Source organism: Mustela lutreola, chromosome X, assembly GCF_030435805.1.
Source record: "Mustela lutreola isolate mMusLut2 chromosome X, mMusLut2.pri, whole genome shotgun sequence".
Classification (NCBI taxonomy): Eukaryota; Metazoa; Chordata; class Mammalia; order Carnivora; family Mustelidae; genus Mustela; species Mustela lutreola.
In genome coordinates, this window is record NC_081308.1 from 54,696,213 (window position 1) to 54,713,374 (window position 17,162).

The following is a 17,162-nucleotide window of genomic DNA, read 5'->3' on the forward strand; positions in this document are numbered from 1 at the left end:
CCGACGGGGGGTGGGGGAGGAGGGGGGACACGAGAAAATAAAGCAAGAAATACACCCTGCTCTCATAAAGCTTACTGTTTTGTCTGGAAGCGCATGACAAGCATTCTTTGGATAAAAGCTGTGAGGAGATCCAGAGGCGAATTAAACAGAAGGTCCCTCAAACAGGCTTTCTCCCCACTGAGATTTTAACAAATATGCTAATAATACACATAGAAAACATTGTACAGAGCAGCAGGCGAGAGTCAGAAGCCCAGACTCCCAATGCCCGCTGTGCCCCTACATCGTTATGATCATGAATGACATCGGGGACACTTGAAACTGGAGATAGCACTAAGGGGCACACTCCCGGGGTGAGCCCTCAGATGTACAGAGCCGTTGCCTGTCTCACACACCTGAAACTAAGCCAACACTGCATGCTAACTACTGGGAATCGAAAAAATTAAAGTGAACACCAGAACATAAAGAACACAGGATCAGAAAATAACAACAAACCTATGGCAGAATCCTGAGTTTGCTTTGGAAAGCCCACTTCTCCCCTAGTCTCTAATATAGGCCTATTTTCTTTACAGGGCCACTGACAATTTATACAGTCGTTAACTGTCAAGCGCTGCACCGACAACAGTTATCACTGTTTCTTGTTCTGGAAAAAGTGGGTGATCTTGAGATCGTGTGGGTACCTCTAAAATTCTGTCTTATTATTTCAGGTAGATAAGGTGACATAATGCATAAAATGCACATGCGTGAGAGCTTTGAAAAAAAGCTGAATAGTGCTGACAAGTTCGCAGAGACAAGAGGAGAAGGCTTCAACTGGCATGCAGCATAAGAAAACTACTGGAGGGTACGTTTTTCTTCCTTATGTCCTCTTGTTTACACATTCGTTCATCTACTGCCCGAATTCCTTAACTGACAGATGACCTGAGACTCTTTAAAAGAATAATAAAGAAAACGTATTACAGACATTGTTTTGTCACATTATCAAGTTCCTACATCTCATTCAATTCCAGAGAACTTAATACCTGTGCACCAGTACTATGCAGGTATTGACAAAAAATATATATATATACCAGACACAGTTACTGTTGAGGGGACTCATGATCTGGGGGCATAATGACACGAAGGCAGGGTCGCATGGCCAGAAGAAGAATGACACATATACAGTGAAAGTTATGGGGATGAGGGGGCTTAGAATGGAGAACAGATAATATGAAGCAAAGTACAGGAGAGTCTGGAAATGTGACGGGGCTCGAATCGGACTCTGAAAGCCATGTGTACACAGCTGCCGAGGTGGGGAGGGGATGGGGAGCAGATATAAGTGCAGACACACTCAGGGGCAGGGGCAGACAGGCACACAGCCATGTGCACTGCAGGCTTCCTTCTGGAGAGAAGCAGAAATAGGAATGGAGGGCCAACTTCACTGAGATGAGGTCTTTAGATTCTGCATATTTTGGAGAACGGGAGAATGTCAAAGCACTGATGCATGATGATGAAATGTGGGTATGGAAATACCAGGAATCAAGAATGAAGAACAGAAGACCAGAAAAAGGCAGAACGCAGAGGTGGAGAAACATGTCCAGAAGCTAATGAATAAAGAGATAATTAGGAATTAGGGCCAAAACAAAGGTTAACAGAAACAACTAGAATGAAGTAGGCATATCACAAAAATTCCACAGGAAGGTGAATTAATTCACTCCATCAACATTATGAAACACCTCCTGGATGTCAGTATTGTGGCACCTCACAGGGATACAATGAAGACAGATATAGTCGTATCCCTCAGTGGTCTGAGAATCTCACAGAACAGCTTCAGAGTTGGGACCACAAAGGCAGGTCAGGCCTGTGGCTGAGCAGGACCAAAGTGGCCATAAAGACAGGCCATGGAAAAGGGAGGGGATACGGTGATGGCAGGGGGTGAGGCAGGACGGGAACCTGTGTGAGTAGAGCAAATCTGCCTCCGGGGAGGGGTTCGAGAGAAGAGTGGGAGGCCAAAGGAAGGCTAGGCTTGGGAAACAACACCACTATGAGGCCCTGGGAGGAAGAGGCACACCAAGGAGGCAGTGGGAGAGCCCCACAGCGGCTGGTGTGGAATCCAACAGCGGACCAAGAAAATTCCTTCCATTGCAAGGAAAAGTACCTTTAACAAGATTTTGTAAAATTCAAATGAGACATAAACCATGGAAAGTATTGGCTACCTCAAGGCACAACTCAAGATTTTTACCTCTTTCACGAACTCTTTCCTGCCTGCCCCTCCCCTAGGCTTCTCAGCACTGATATTTCCGTTACTCTGCATTTTTCTTGGTTCTAACCATGTACTGTGTCCTCCCTTAAATTATGTTCTCCTTATATTCTCTCTAGGATGCAGGCACTGTCTTAGGGGAGGGATGCACGAGGCCACTCAAGCTAGAGGAGACACACAAGGAAGGATGGTGTCGTTTATGACAAGTTTACGACAGGGCATCAGAACGGACAGAGGCCGGAAGTCAGGGCACCAAACACAGACGGGGGGAGGAGGGGGGGAGACAGGGCAGCACAGTTTTCTGTTAGAAGTGATGCCACAACTCCCCCTCCACTGTTCACCCAGGTGGAGTTCCTATTCCCAATGGTTTAGAGGTCGGGAGTCCCATTCCCACAACAGAGGTTTTTCTGAGAGAACATGCAAATGTAACATTTATTAAGTATTACATTTTATTTATATTATCCTTCAGTTCCATTAGGGATTACACAGTTTTTGTAGATCAGCCCAGGAACCTAACCACATGTAGATTACGTGGGCAGGGGGGGATATTTACAAGATTACAAACTGTTAAAATACAAGTCATTCGTAAGTTAGAAACCACTTACATATGACCAAAGGGGCATTAATACGTTGAATTTGGAAATATGCTTCCTCTCCCCTGACATTTTAAGGTTGTCTAATCTGAGAATATGTCTTCTTCAAATCGAACATGTTTTTTAAGGTTTTTAGCATATGCAAAAACAAAATCATTTACAACTCTTCTGAAGGTGAATATTATAATCATGAACCGTTAAAATACAACCACCAGTACCACCAAACTAACAGATGAAAAGAATTCTTAGAGAAAAGCCGACGAGGACAACAGGCATCACAGCAGACTGTTTTCATTAATTTGGGACTTACCAGAACTTCTCGTAACTGTCCCAAAGGCACAGAAAGTTGATTGAGGGCTTTGTCCATGCCAACCTAAAGGCAAAACCAGGTTGGCACAAACACATCACGATAAGGAGTAATAGTGACGTATCTATTTAACAATCAAAGCAGTACCAGATTTAAATTATGTTTTTTGGCACAACCGTATTTTGCTAAATAACTAGCTAAACAACAGAAGTGTTATTTGGCCATTAATGTTGTTCATAGTATATGAAAAAAATCTGTTGAAATACATGAAACTATAAAAATAAGGGAAGTCATGAGAAATGAAAGTTTCCTTAAGAACAATTTGCCTTTAGATGACATTTTAAATGAATGTGAAAAATTTTCAGAGAAGGTGAACACTTCTCTGTCTGTAACTGATGATACTCAGCCAGCTGAGTATCGGGCTGAGAGACGGGCTACGTCTCTCTTAAACATTATTATAAGCCTTGAGAAAAATAGAAATTAAACAGAAGTAAAATTTTCTAGGTTTTTAATCCTATTGGGATATTTATCTTAGTGGTATATTTCCCAAAAGCAAATGTGCACCATTAATTTTAATGCTTCTTGAAATTCCCACGGAGCTGCAACTTTCTGTGCTTCTCTGCACAAACAGATTTAAAACAAAATGAAGCATCAACAAGGAGACTTTTCTGCCAAGTAACAAAATTCAACATTTCTAAAAGGCTTTTACAAACAATTGATAAGCTCACTGCAAATCATTCTTATATTGTTATAAAACCAAACTTTTAAAATATCAATATTGGCCAATGTTCCCTCAACCTAGCTCTGGCTAACATATACCTGGGAGTAAATTAAACATTGTAAGAGTGGTGGACATTTGCTCCTAAAAATTAGTCTAAATCAAGGAAGACTTCAGGGTAATCACTTAGCAACTAATAAAACAACCCCTTGGGTATTATCATCCTTTACTTTTCACTGTTGACTAATGAATTTGAAACATAATCTAACTAGAGCAACCATAAATGAATAAAAACTAAAACAAACAAAAAAATGTATTCCCAAAAGTTTAGTTCTTTTATTAATGAAATTGGTAATTTCTTCAAGTTTCTGGTGGGGTTGGTGGGGTAATCAACTGAAAGGTTTCTAAAAACTCTGCCCTTTTAATAAATATGAAGGAGAGAGAAAGTGTGTGTGTGTGTGTGTGTGTGTGTGTGTGTTTGTAGGACTTGTGAATTTCAGGTTTACCAAGTTTGTGGAAAGGTTGACAAAATCTGCATAATCCTTATTGATGAGCTCGACCATGGCTATTTTAAGATGTTTATAGTAGAGTTCCAGATCTCCTCTTAGTTCCTCCAGCTGGACATGCTTCCTATAGTCAGACACAAAGTGATCGACGTCAAAATCTTCCTGAAAATCAAACCAGAAAGAAAAAAATGATTGCAATGATACCACATTTTACATAGAAAAATAAGATCAGAGAAAGAATAAGAGGCCGTATTACTGCATGGGAACACACACAGGGACATCAGGGGGTCTGCTCACTTCCTAAGATTATGGGAAAGGGGGCCCCTCACCAAGACCATTCTCTCCTGTTGCCTAACTCTACAGGTATTTTATTTCTTTTAATTATACATTTCAAAGAGGCTCTTCTTAAAATAGAAACAGCTTTTTCTTCTTAATTTTAAAAGTAACAAATGTTCACTGTCAAACTTTCAACCAACCAAGAAATACTTATGTAAGAGAGAAAAAAAAAATCACCCACTCTCTAATGCTCTGCAGTTAAGCACTGTTAATGTTTATTTTTCTTCACTATTTAACACAGCGATTCACATTCTTCCAGACTTTGTTTTGGTCTTTCTCTTTACTTTTTTTTTTAAGATTTTATTTATTTGAGAGAGAGAGACTGAGAGAACAAGTGGGAGAAGGGGCAGAGGGAGAAGCCGGCTCTCTGCTGAGCTGGGAGCCTGATGCCAGGGTTCATTCCAAGACCCTGAAATCAAGACCTCAACCGAAGGCAGACGCTTAACTGACTGAGCCACCCAGGTGCCCTAGTCTTTCTCTTTAAAATATAAATTACTTTTGGGGTGCCTGGCTGGTTCAGTGGGTTAAGGCCTCTGTCTTTAGCTCAGGTCGTGATCCCAGGGTTATGGGTTCAAACCCCGCATTGGGCTTTCTGCTCAGCAGAGAGCCTGCTTCCCTGTCTCTCTCTCTGCCTGCCTCTCTGCCTACTTGTGATCTCTGTCAAATAAGTAAATAATTTTTAAAAAAATAAATATCAATTACTTTTTAAAGAAACTGACATATAATGGACACATGTTAGTTTCAGGCGTACAACATAAAAATTCCATATTTTTATCTGTTGTGAAATGATCACCCTAAGACTAGTTAACATCCATCACCAAACATACACATTTTTTTCTTGTGCTAAGAACTCTTAAGCTTTAGCAACTTTAAATATATAATAATATAGGGCACCTGGGTATCTCAGTGAGTTAATGCCTCTGCCTTCGGCTCAGGTCATGATTCCAGGGTCCTGGGATCGAGCCCCACATCAGGTTCTCTCCTCAGCAGGGAGCCTGTTTCCTCCTCTCTCTCTGCCTGCCTCTCTTCCTACTTGTGATCTCTGTCAAATAAATAAATAAAATCTTAAAATATACATATATATATATATATATATATATATATATATATATATAATATACTATGCAGCCATCAAAAGAAATGAAATCTTGCCATGTGCAGTGATGTGGATGGAACTAGAGAGTATGCTGAGTGAAATAATCAGAGAAAGACAATTATCATACCATCTCCCTGATATGAGGAATTTGAGAGGCAAAGTGGGGGGTGTGGGGGTAGGGAAGGAAAAAAAATGAAACAAGATTGGATTGGGAGGGGGGCACCTGGGTGTATCAGTGGGTTAAAGCCTCTGCCTTCGGCTCAGGTCATGATCCCAGGGCCCTGGGATCGAGCCCCACATCGGGCTCTCTGCTCAGCGGGGAGCCTGCTTCCTCCTCTCTCTCTGCCTGCCTCTCTGCCTACTTGTGATCTGTCTGTCCAATAAATAAATAAAATCTTTAAAAAAAAAAGATTGGATTGGGAGGGAGACAAACCATAAGAGACTCTTAATCTCACAAAACAAACTGAGGGTTGCTGGGGGGAGGGGTGTAGGGAGAGCGTGGTGGGGTTGTGGACATTGGGGAAGGTATGTACTATGATGAGTGCTGGGAAGTGTGTAAGCCTGACAATCCACAGACCTGTAACCCTGGGGCTAATAATACATATTTCTAATAAAAAATAATAAAATAAATATACAATAATACACAGTATTATTTACTACAGTCACTATGATGTACATTACATCCCCAGGGCTTATATTATTAACTGGAAGTTTATAACACTGGACCCCTCATCTATTTCCTCCACAACCTCACCTCTGGCAACCACCAATCTGTTCTCTATGACTTCATTTTGTTTTGTTTTTTAGATTCCACATGTGAGGGAGATCATACAGTATTTCTCTTTCTCTGTCTGACTTATTTCACTCAGCACAATATCCTCAAGGTCCATCCATGTTGCTGCAAATGGCAAGACTTCCTTCTTTTTATGGTTGAGTAATATTCCATCGTATACACACACATTTTCTTTATCCATTCACCCCGTTGGTGGACACTTTAGTTATTTCCAAGTCTTGGTTGTTGTAAATACTGTAATACTCACTACTGTGAGTATGAGTCTTGCTGGCCGCTAGAGCCAGGTGATCTAGAGGTATACCCTGGGTAGCAACTGCAAACCTCGGGGCATCATACGAGCATTCAAGCTCCTTTCCAGGAGATACCAGAAAGCAGAAGCGAGGCAGAGGGACAGCGCAAAGATGGTACCCATCAGCTCCATCTTTGGAGAATACCTTACTAGGCTCCTAGATCCATGTTAAATGAGATGCCTGCCCCTCAGGGCTTTAAGATAAGCAAATGGGCCTCTTTCACAGAAATCTGAACGCATTTCAGTCTGCTGCTTCTGTGCTGAGTTCCAGGGTGGGTCAGTCTACTCCCGCGACTGCTTTAAGAACTCTTTCTCAGTTTGCTATAGCCTTGTGGGTCTCATGGGTGCAAGCTCTGATGGCTTTCAAAGCTGGATGTTTTGGAGTCTTGTCTCTTAGATGTACATCTTGAAAGTTGGGGTGCCAGAAGTGGGGCTCAAAGCCTTTACTCCTCAGGGAGAAGCCTGGGGTTGTGAGTACCCTCTCAATCCCAGGTCGCTGTACCAGGGGTGGGGTTTATGGCAAGAGTGATTCTTACTTCAACATAGGTTTTTTTCCTTACTCACCTAATGTGTAGGAGTCACTCAGCTAGTTGTAGGGTTTTTTCCACAGGAAATTTTTCCATATGGAGCTATAGATTCAGTGTGTATTTCATAGAAGAGATGAGTTCAAGATCCTCCTATGCCACCATCTTGAATGGAAATCCCAGACCTTCTCTATGTATGTGTGTAAACATACACACACACACAAATATTCATGCTCTTCTAAACTATTTCCCATCTACGGGCACCTGGGTGGCTCAGTGGGTTAAGCCTCTGCCTTCGGCTCAGGTCATATCTCAGGGCCCTGAGATTAAGCCTCACATCAGGCTCTCTGCTCCGCCGGGAGCCTACTTTTCCCCTACTTTTCCCCCTCTCTCTGCCTGACCTCTCTCTCTCTCTGTCAAATAAATAAATAAAATCTTAAAAAAATTAAAAAATAAAAAACAAAAAACCATTCTATAAAAAAAAATTTCCCATCTAAAAATATAACTTGAATGTCTTTACGTAAAACACATACATTTCTATTAATATTTTATGTGCATGCTGAGTGTCCCATTGAACAGATGTTCCAAATCTTTCATAACCTATTTCCAAGTATTGGTCTCACAGGATTAGCTATCCTGTGTTTCCCCTTTACAATACTGTGATACCCCGGTAGGCTTATATGCTTAGAGGCAATAAATTACTATCTACTTCCCCTGTGACTCTGCTACTCCATGACCTGTTTAGTCAGCAAGAATCAAATGTGATGATTCCCAAACTAGTTAAGGACACCTACACTTACTTCGTAATTATATAGCTTCATTAAACACTATGTAAACCAACAAAATATGACTGCAAAAAAAATCACTGTTCTTTTGAAAACTAACACAGCTACTTTGGAAAGATTTGATACAAAGAAATCAATAAGAAAATTTTTGCTAAGTTAGGTATGGGTGAGATGACCACATGCCAGGCAGGGAGGGAGTGATCACAGGATTCTCACTCAATTCAGTTAAAGAAACTGAAACTGAATGCAAAAAAAGACAACATAGAAAGCTTTTTTAAAAAAGATTCTTTTTATTTATTTGAGACACAGACAGACAGTATGAGCAGGGAAAGGGGCAATGGGAGAAGGAGATTCCCTGCTGAACAGGGAGCCCAATGCGGGACTCTATCCCAGGACCCTGAGGTCATGACCTGAACCGAAGGTAGATGCCTAACCTATTGAGCGACCCAAGTGCTGTGATAACTCAGAAATCTAATCTGCAGGCCAGTTTCCAAAGAAAAGACCTGGCACTGTTTCAATGGAGAATAAATGTACATATATTTTTTCCAAATAAAATGCTAAAAACTGTATATACCATTCCCTAAGAGTACTTGTTTAAACTGACTTTCTTAGTTAATCAACCAAAGACTGACCCTGCTAGTGTCGAAGAGAAGGACTTCATACCAAACCGTAATTTCACAGTCATCTACAGAAAGCCACCTGCTTCTTACACTGGTGACCAAATTAGCCTGGACCTTTCTCTCCTGAGACCATCTCAGACCTTACATCATAGTTATGTAGTACATCACGGGAGGGGGTCTCGGTTCATAATCCTGGCCATCCTACTCACCAACTGTATACCTTTAGGTCGATCACTTTCCCTGCCTCAGTTACACATTGTTGAAGTTCTTGAACTTCATGATGGCATTCTAAATTGTATAACTGGGGTGCCTATGTGGCTCAGTTGGTTAAGCATCTGCCTTTGGCTCAGGTCATGATCCCAGTCTCTTGGGTTTGAGTTCCACATCAGGCGCTCTGCTGAGCAAGGAGCCTGCTTCTCCCTCTGTCCCTTCCTCCTGCTCCCGCACTCTCTCACTCTCAAATAAAATCTTAAATAAATAAATAATTCATATAACTTAGCCTCAGTGAACAAATGCTATTAGGTAATATTAGTACTCAACTTACCATTTATGCATTTGTTCTCAGATAAACAAAAGTTGCATAACACATGACTAAATAACTCAGAACATCTGTGAATACTGGGTTAGGCAGCGTTTGCTGTGAAAAGCAAACCCAAACTCACAGTGCCATAATAGAGACCCATTTCACTTAACCAAGAATGGTTTTACTACTTTAGGAATGGTTTTACTTTATAGTGTAGATTTCCCAAGTATTCAAAAAGAAAGTATTTACAACCCATACATTTATGGTCAACTGATTTTTCACAAGGATGCCAAGACCATTTAATGGGGGGAAAAACAGTCTTTTTGAGTGCCTACTACTGGGACAAATGAATATCTACATGCAAAAGGATGAACTTGGAACAGCAACGTCACACATACACAAAAATATAACTCAAAATGGATCAAAGATTTAAATGTAAGAGTAAAAACTGTAACACTCAGAGAAAACAGGTGAAAATCTGTATGACTTGGGATCGGGCAAAGCTTTTTTAGACATGATACACAAAGCAATAAGAAATATTAGATAAGCTGAACTTGATCAAAATAAAAACTTTCGTGTGTCAAAGGACACTACGGAGAACGTGAAAAGACAACCCACAGAATGGGAGAGAGTATCTGCAAATCATTTGTCTGACAAGGACCTAATAACCAGAATATGCAAATATACTCTTAGAACTCAACAACAAAAAGACAAATAACCTAATTTAAAAACAAGCCAAAGACTTTTGAATAGACATTTCTCCAAAGATGATACACAGACGGTCAAGAGCACATGTCGGGATGTTCGACATCCTTAGTCATTGGGGAAATGCGAATCAAAAGCACATGCAGATGCCACGTCACACCCACTAGGACAACTATGGTAAAATAAGAAAAAGAAAAAGAAAAAAAAGAAGAAGAAAAGTGCTGGCAAGAAGGCGGAGAAGCTGGAACCCTCCTGTATTGTCGGTGAGAATGTAAAATAGTGTGGCTAAGGCAGCAAACAGCTCGGTAGCTCCTCAAGAAGTTACACACGTACAATTACCCAGCAGTTCTACGTCTAGGGGTATGACACCGACAGAACTGACAACAGATGTTCCTGCCACAACCTGTACATGAATGTGCACAGCAGCGCTGCTCGTAACAGCCAAATGAGTATATACCCAACGTCCATCAACTGATGAATGGATACATAAAAGGTGAAAGAGCCTCTTACACAACCACAAAAAGGAATAAACTGTTACATGCTACAACACGAGTGAAGTCTGAAAACATTCTACTCTCAGGTTAAAGGAAGCCAGACACAAAAGGTCACGTGTTATACAATTCCACTGATAGGAGATGTTCCAGAAAAGGCAAATCCATAAAAACAGAAAGTAGATTCATGATTGCCAGGGAATAAGGGGAGGGGAGAATTGGAACCAAGAGGTTTATTTTTCGGGTGATGGAAGCATTCTGGAATTAGACAGAAGTGACGTATGTACCATATACACAGTAAATATACTAAAAACCAGAGAAGAGTACACTTTCAAATGGCAACTATTATGCTTTGTGAATTATATTTTGATGAAAAATGAAACAACTTAAATATCAACAAGTTAAATGCTAGAATACATTAAAAAAAATCCAAAGTAACACTAATCACAGGAACAATGGAGTAGCTACATGAATTTCAGACAAAGCAGATTTCAGAGAAGGAAAACTATCCGGCATAAAGAGCAGCATTACATAATGATAAAGAAATCGACTGACCAAGAAGACACAATTATCCTTAACGTATGTGTGCCTGATCAACACAGGTGAGACACAACCTAACAGAACTGTAGGGAGAAATAAACAATTCCATTTTCTCAGCTGGTGACTTCAACACTTCTCCATCAGTATTGGGCCGATCCAGCAGCAGGGCAACAAGGATCTGACAGATGTGGACATTCAGTCCAGACATGGCACACTCAACACCACCATCAATTACCATACAATAGACGTACACAGACAATTTCGCCCAGTAATAGTGCAACACACATTCTTAAGCTCATCAAGACAGAATAATTCTGGGCCACAAAACACAACAAATTTTTAAAACTAAAAATTATACCAAGTATGTTCTCAGACCGCAATGGTATTAAAAATCAGTAACAGAAGATAGCTGAAAAAGTCCAAAATACATGGAGATTAAATGACACACTTCTAAATGACAGGAGACCAGTCTCAACAAAATACAATGTAGCAAAATGTGTGGAATGCTGCTTAAAGGGAAAATACAGTACTGAATGCAAATATTAGAAAAAAAAAGATTAAAGTTAATAATCTAAGCTTCCATTTTAGGCAACAATGACAAATATCAAATCTAAGGTAAGGAGGGGCTCCTGGGTGGTTCAGTTGGTTAATCATCTGCCTTTGGCTCAGGACATGGTCCTAGGGTCCTGGGACAGAGCCCTGCATCAGAGCTTCCTGCTCAGGGAGGCTGCTTCTCCCTCTCTGATTCCTCCTGTCTGTATTCCCTCTCTCACTGACTCTCTCTGTGTCAAATAAAATCATAAAAAATAAACCCTAAAGGAAGTAGAAAAAAATAAAAATTAGAGCAGAAATCAATGTAATTAAAACCAGGAATTTTTTTTTTAAATCAATAAACCCCAAGTCTGTTTCTTTTAAAACATCAATAAAACAGATACACCCTTAGCCAGGCAAACAAAGAAAAAAAGGTAGAAGACATAAATTACTAATATCAGATGAAAGAAGGGAGGGCCACTGCTAACAATCTCAATCACTGTAAATTCAACCAAACATTTATGGAATACTACACAATTCTCTAAAATCTCTTCCAGAAAGTAAAACTACACGGAATACTTTCTAAATCATTCAAGGAGATCATTATTACCCTGACACCAAAACCAATACTACAAGAAAAGAAACTACAAACTAGTATCTCTCATGAACACAGACACAAAAATCTTCAACAAAAATTAGCAAATAAAAGCAAACACTATATTAAAAAATTATACACCAGGATCATGTAGGATTTATTCCAGGTATGCAACGTTAGAAAATGTTCAACATTAGAAAATCAATGTGATCCATCATATCAACAGAAAAAAAATCACATGATCATATCAATGAAGGGAGGAAAAAAAGCATTTAACAAAATCCACACCTCTTCATTATTAACCCTCAGGGAACTAGGAATAGGAGGACTTCCTCAACTTGATAAGAATGTCTCCAAAAATCCACAGCTAACATGATATTAATACTGAGAAAATAGAAGACAGGGAATCAAGGCAAGGATGTCCCTCCTACTACTACTATTCAATACTATACTGGAAGGCCAAACTAATGAAATAAGGTAAGAAAAGGAAACAAAAGGTATACAACCTGGGAAAGAATAAAACTTTGTTCACAGATGACATGACTGTCTACAGAAATTACAAAGACTTCCCACCCCACACCCACACCCTCCTGAAACTAGTCAAGTGATTATAGCAAGATTGCATGATACACAGTTAAAATACAGAAGTCAATTGCTTTCCAATGATGTATCAGACAAAGGGCCAGTATTCAAAATTTATAAAGAATTTATTAAACTCAACATCCAAAAAACAAAAAAATCCAGTCAAGAAATGGACAGAAGATATGAACAGACCAAAGAAGACATCCAAATGGCCAACAGACACATGAAAAAGGGCTCCACATCACTCAGCATCAGGGAAATACAAATCAAAACCACAATGAGGGGCGCCTGGGTGGCTCAGTGGGTTAGGCCGCTGCCTTCAGCTCGGGTTATGATCTCAGGGTCCTGGGATCGAGTCCCGCATCGGGCTCTCTGCTCGGCAGGGAGCCTGCTTCCCTCTCTCTCTCTCTCTGCCTGCCTCTCCATCTACCTGTGATTTCTTTCTGTCAAATAAATAAATAAATAAATAAAACCACAATGAGACACCACCTTACATCAGTCAAAATGGCTAAAATTAACAAGTCAGGAAACAACAGATGTTGGCAAGGATGTGAAGAAAGGGGAATCCTCCTACACTGTTGGTGGGAACGCAACTCTGGAAAACAGTATGGATGCTCCTCAAAAAGTTAAAAATGTAACAACCAAACGACTTAGCAATTGCCCTATTAGATGTTTATCCAAAGTACACAAAGTGATTTGAAGGGGCAAAAGCACCCCAATGTTTATAGTCAAACTATAAGAGCCCAGATGTCCATCAACAGATGAATGGATAAAAAAGATGTGGTGTACACACACACACACATTACTCAGCCATCAAAAAGAACAAAATCTTGCCATTTGGAAGGAAATGGATGGAACTAGAGGAACACAAATACCATATAGTTTCAGTCACATGTGGAACTTAAGAAACAACAGATGAATATAGGAGAAGAGAAGGAAAAATAGAAACAGACAGGGAGGCAAATCACAAGAAAGTTAACTACAGGAAACAAACTGAGGGTTACTGGAGAGGGGAAAGTTGGGGTAACTGGGTGAGGGGTATTAAAGAGGGCACTTGTTGCGATGAGCTCTGGGTGTTGTATGCAACCAATGAATCACGAAATTCTAACCATGAAACTAAAATTACACTCTATGTTAACGAGATTGAATTTTAATTAAAAAATTTAAAAAGTCAATTGCTTTCGTATATACCAGCAATGTACAAGTGGAATTTGAAGTTAAAAACACAAGACCATTTACATTAGCATACCAAAAAAAAATTAATACTTAGGTGCAAATCTAATGAAATATGCACAAGACCTATGTGAGAAAAAGTATAAAATTCTGATGAAAGACAACAAGCAAGGTAAGATGTGAAGTGGAAAGAAAGTCCATAATCTTGAGGAAGAACACTCAATACTGTTAAGAGGTCAGTTCTTCCCAAACTGATCGACAGACTCAATGCAATCCCAATCAAAATGCCAGGAAGTTATTCTGTGGATACCAACATGTTGACTCTAAAATTTGGATGGAAAACTGGAAAACCAAGAGTCCCAGAGTAGTCAACAAAATATTAAAGAGCGGGGAAAAAAAGGAAATTGAGGATTGCCACCACCCATCTCTAGACTTACTATTCAAGCTATAGTGATTAAGACAGAAGGTGCCTGGCAAAAGAGACAGGTGCTTGGAACAGAGTGGAGAGCCCAGAAAAACATCCACACACACAGGCAAAGGCAACTCAATGGCAAGGACAGTCTTCAACAAATGGAACCGAACAATGGCACATTGATAAGAAAAAACAAACAAATGAAAAGAATAAAAACAAACTTTTCACACCTTTCACAAAACCTAAACGTAAAATGCAAAACTTCTTAAAGATGACAGAAGAAAAAATGTAGGGATCCTTGGATTTGGCAATGATTTTTCAGATATAAAACCAAAAGCATGATCTACGAAAGAAAAAATTGATGAGAGGGACTTTGCTAAAATTAAACTTCTCTGTAAGACACTGTTAAGAGAATGAAAAGACGGGACACCTGGGTGGCTCAGTTGGTTAAGCAGCTGCCTTCGGCTCAGGTCATGATCCCAGAGTCCTGGGATCGAGTCCCACATCGGGATCCTTGCTCCGCAGGGAGCCTGCTTCTCCGTCTGACTCTGCCTTCCACTCTGACTGCCTGTGCTCGCTCTCGCTCGCTCGCTCTCTGACAAATAAATAAATAAAATCTTAAAAAAAAAATAGAGAGAGAGAATGAAAAGACCAGTCACAGAGTAAATATCTGCAAAACACATCCATGGTAAAGGACTTAAAATAAGAAATATAATATAAAGAAGAACTAATTCCTATTCTCCTGAAACTGTTCCAAAAAATAGAAATGGAAGGAAAACTTCCAAACTCATTTGATGAGGCCAGCATCACCTTGATCCCAAAACCAGACAAGGATCCCACCAAAAAAGAGAGCTATAGACCGATATCCTTGATGAACACAGATGCGAAAATACTCAACAAAATACTAGCCAATAGGATTCAACAGTACATTAAAAAGATCATTCACCACGACCAAGTGGGATTTATTCCAGGGCTGCAAGGTTGGTTCAACATCCACAAATCAGTCAATGTGATACAACACATCAATAAAAGAAAGAACCAGAACCATATGATAATCTCAATAGATGCTGAAAAAGCATTTGACAAAGTACAGCATCCCTTCCTGATCAAAACTCTTCAAAGTGTAGGGATAGAGGGCACATACCTCAATATCATCAAAGCCATCTATGAAAAACCCACCGCAAATATCATTCTCAATGGAGAAAAACTGAAAGCTTTTCCGCTAAGGTCAGGAACACGGCAGGGATGTCCATTATCACCACTGCTATTCAACATAGTACTAGAGGTCCTAGCCTCAGCAATCAGACAACAAAAGGAAATTAAAGGCATCCAAATCGGCAAAGAAGAAGTCAAATTATCACTCTTCGCAGATGATATGATACTCTATGTGGAAAACCCAAAAGACTCCACTCCAAAACTGCTAGAACTTATACAGGAATTCAGTAAAGTGTCAGGATATAAAATCAATGCACAGAAATCAGTTGCATTTCTTTACACCAACAGCAAGACAGAAGAAAGAGATATTAAGGAGTCAATCCCATTTACAATTGCATCCAAAACCATAAGATACCTAGGAATAAACCTAACCAAAGAGACACAGAATCTATACTCAGAAAACTATAAAGTACTCATGAAAGAAATTGAGGAAGACACAAAGAAATGGAAAAATGTTCCATGCTCCTGGATTGGAAGAATAAATATTGTGAAAATGTCTATGCTACCTAAAGCAATCTACACATTTAATGCAATTCCTATCAAAGTACCATCCATCTTTTTCAAAGAAATGGAACAAATAATGCTAAAATTTATATGGAACCAGAAAAGACCTCGAATAGCCAAAGGGATATTGAAAAAGAAAGCCAACGTTGGTGGCATCACAATTCCGGATTTCAAGCTCTATTACAAAGCTGTCATCATCAAGACAGCATGGTACTGGCACAAAAACAGACACATAGATCAATGGAACAGAATAGAGAGCCCAGAAATAGACCCTCAAATCTATGGTCAACTAATCTTCGACAAAGCAGGAAAGAATGTCCAATGGAAAAAAGACAGCCTCTTCAATAAATGGTGCTGGGAAAATTGGACAGCCACATGCAGAAAAATGAAATTGGACCATTTCCTTACACCACACACAAAAATAGACTCAAAATGGATGAAGGACCTCAATGTGCGAAAGGAATCCATCAAAATCCTTGAGGAGAACACGGGCAGCAACCTCTTCGACCTCTGCCACAGCAACATCTTCCTAGGAACAACGCAAAAGGCAAGGGAAGCAAGGGCAAAAATGAACTATTGGGATTTCATCAAGATCAAAAGCTTTTGCACAGCAAAGGAAACAGTTAACAAAATCAAAAGACAACTGACAGAATGGGAGAAGATATTTGCAAACAACATATCAGATAAAGGACTAGTGTCCAGAATCTATAAAGAACTTAGCAAACTCAACACCCAAAGAATAAATAATCCAATCAAGAAATGGGCAGAGGACATGAACAGACATTTCTGCAAAGAAGACATCCAGATGGCCAACAGACACATGAAAAAGTGCTCCATATCACTCGGCATCAGGGAAATACAAATCAAAACCACAATGAGATATCACCTCACACCAGTCAGAATGGCTAAAATCAACAAGTCAGGAAATGACAGATGCTGGCGAGGATGCGGAGAAAGGGGAACCCTCCTACACTGTTGGTGGGAATGCAAGCTGGTGCAGCCACTCTGGAAAACAGTATGGAGGTTCCTCAAAATGTTGAAAATAGAACTGCCGTATGACCCAGCAATTGCACTATTGGGTATTTACCCTA

General features: G+C 39.9%; 1 protein-coding gene across 2 annotated transcripts in view; it reads right to left on the reverse strand.

The window, feature by feature from the left end:
- Positions 1-730: 730 nt before the first annotated feature.
- Positions 731-17,162, reverse strand: part of LOC131821696 (conserved oligomeric Golgi complex subunit 2-like) — a 35,359-nt gene continuing 18,927 nt past the window's right edge. The window contains exons 2-4 of one of the 2 annotated variants that reach the window (XM_059157960.1): positions 4,358-4,519; positions 3,137-3,199; positions 731-923 (exon numbers count right to left, since the gene is read on the reverse strand). In XM_059157960.1, coding sequence (XP_059013943.1) covers positions 900-923; positions 3,137-3,199; positions 4,358-4,519 — 249 coding nt within the window. In that variant the 3' untranslated portion in view covers positions 731-899. Of the gene's footprint in view, positions 924-2,966; positions 3,200-4,357; positions 4,520-17,162 lie in introns of those variants that run through there. The other variant, XM_059157959.1, reaches the window with a different exon arrangement.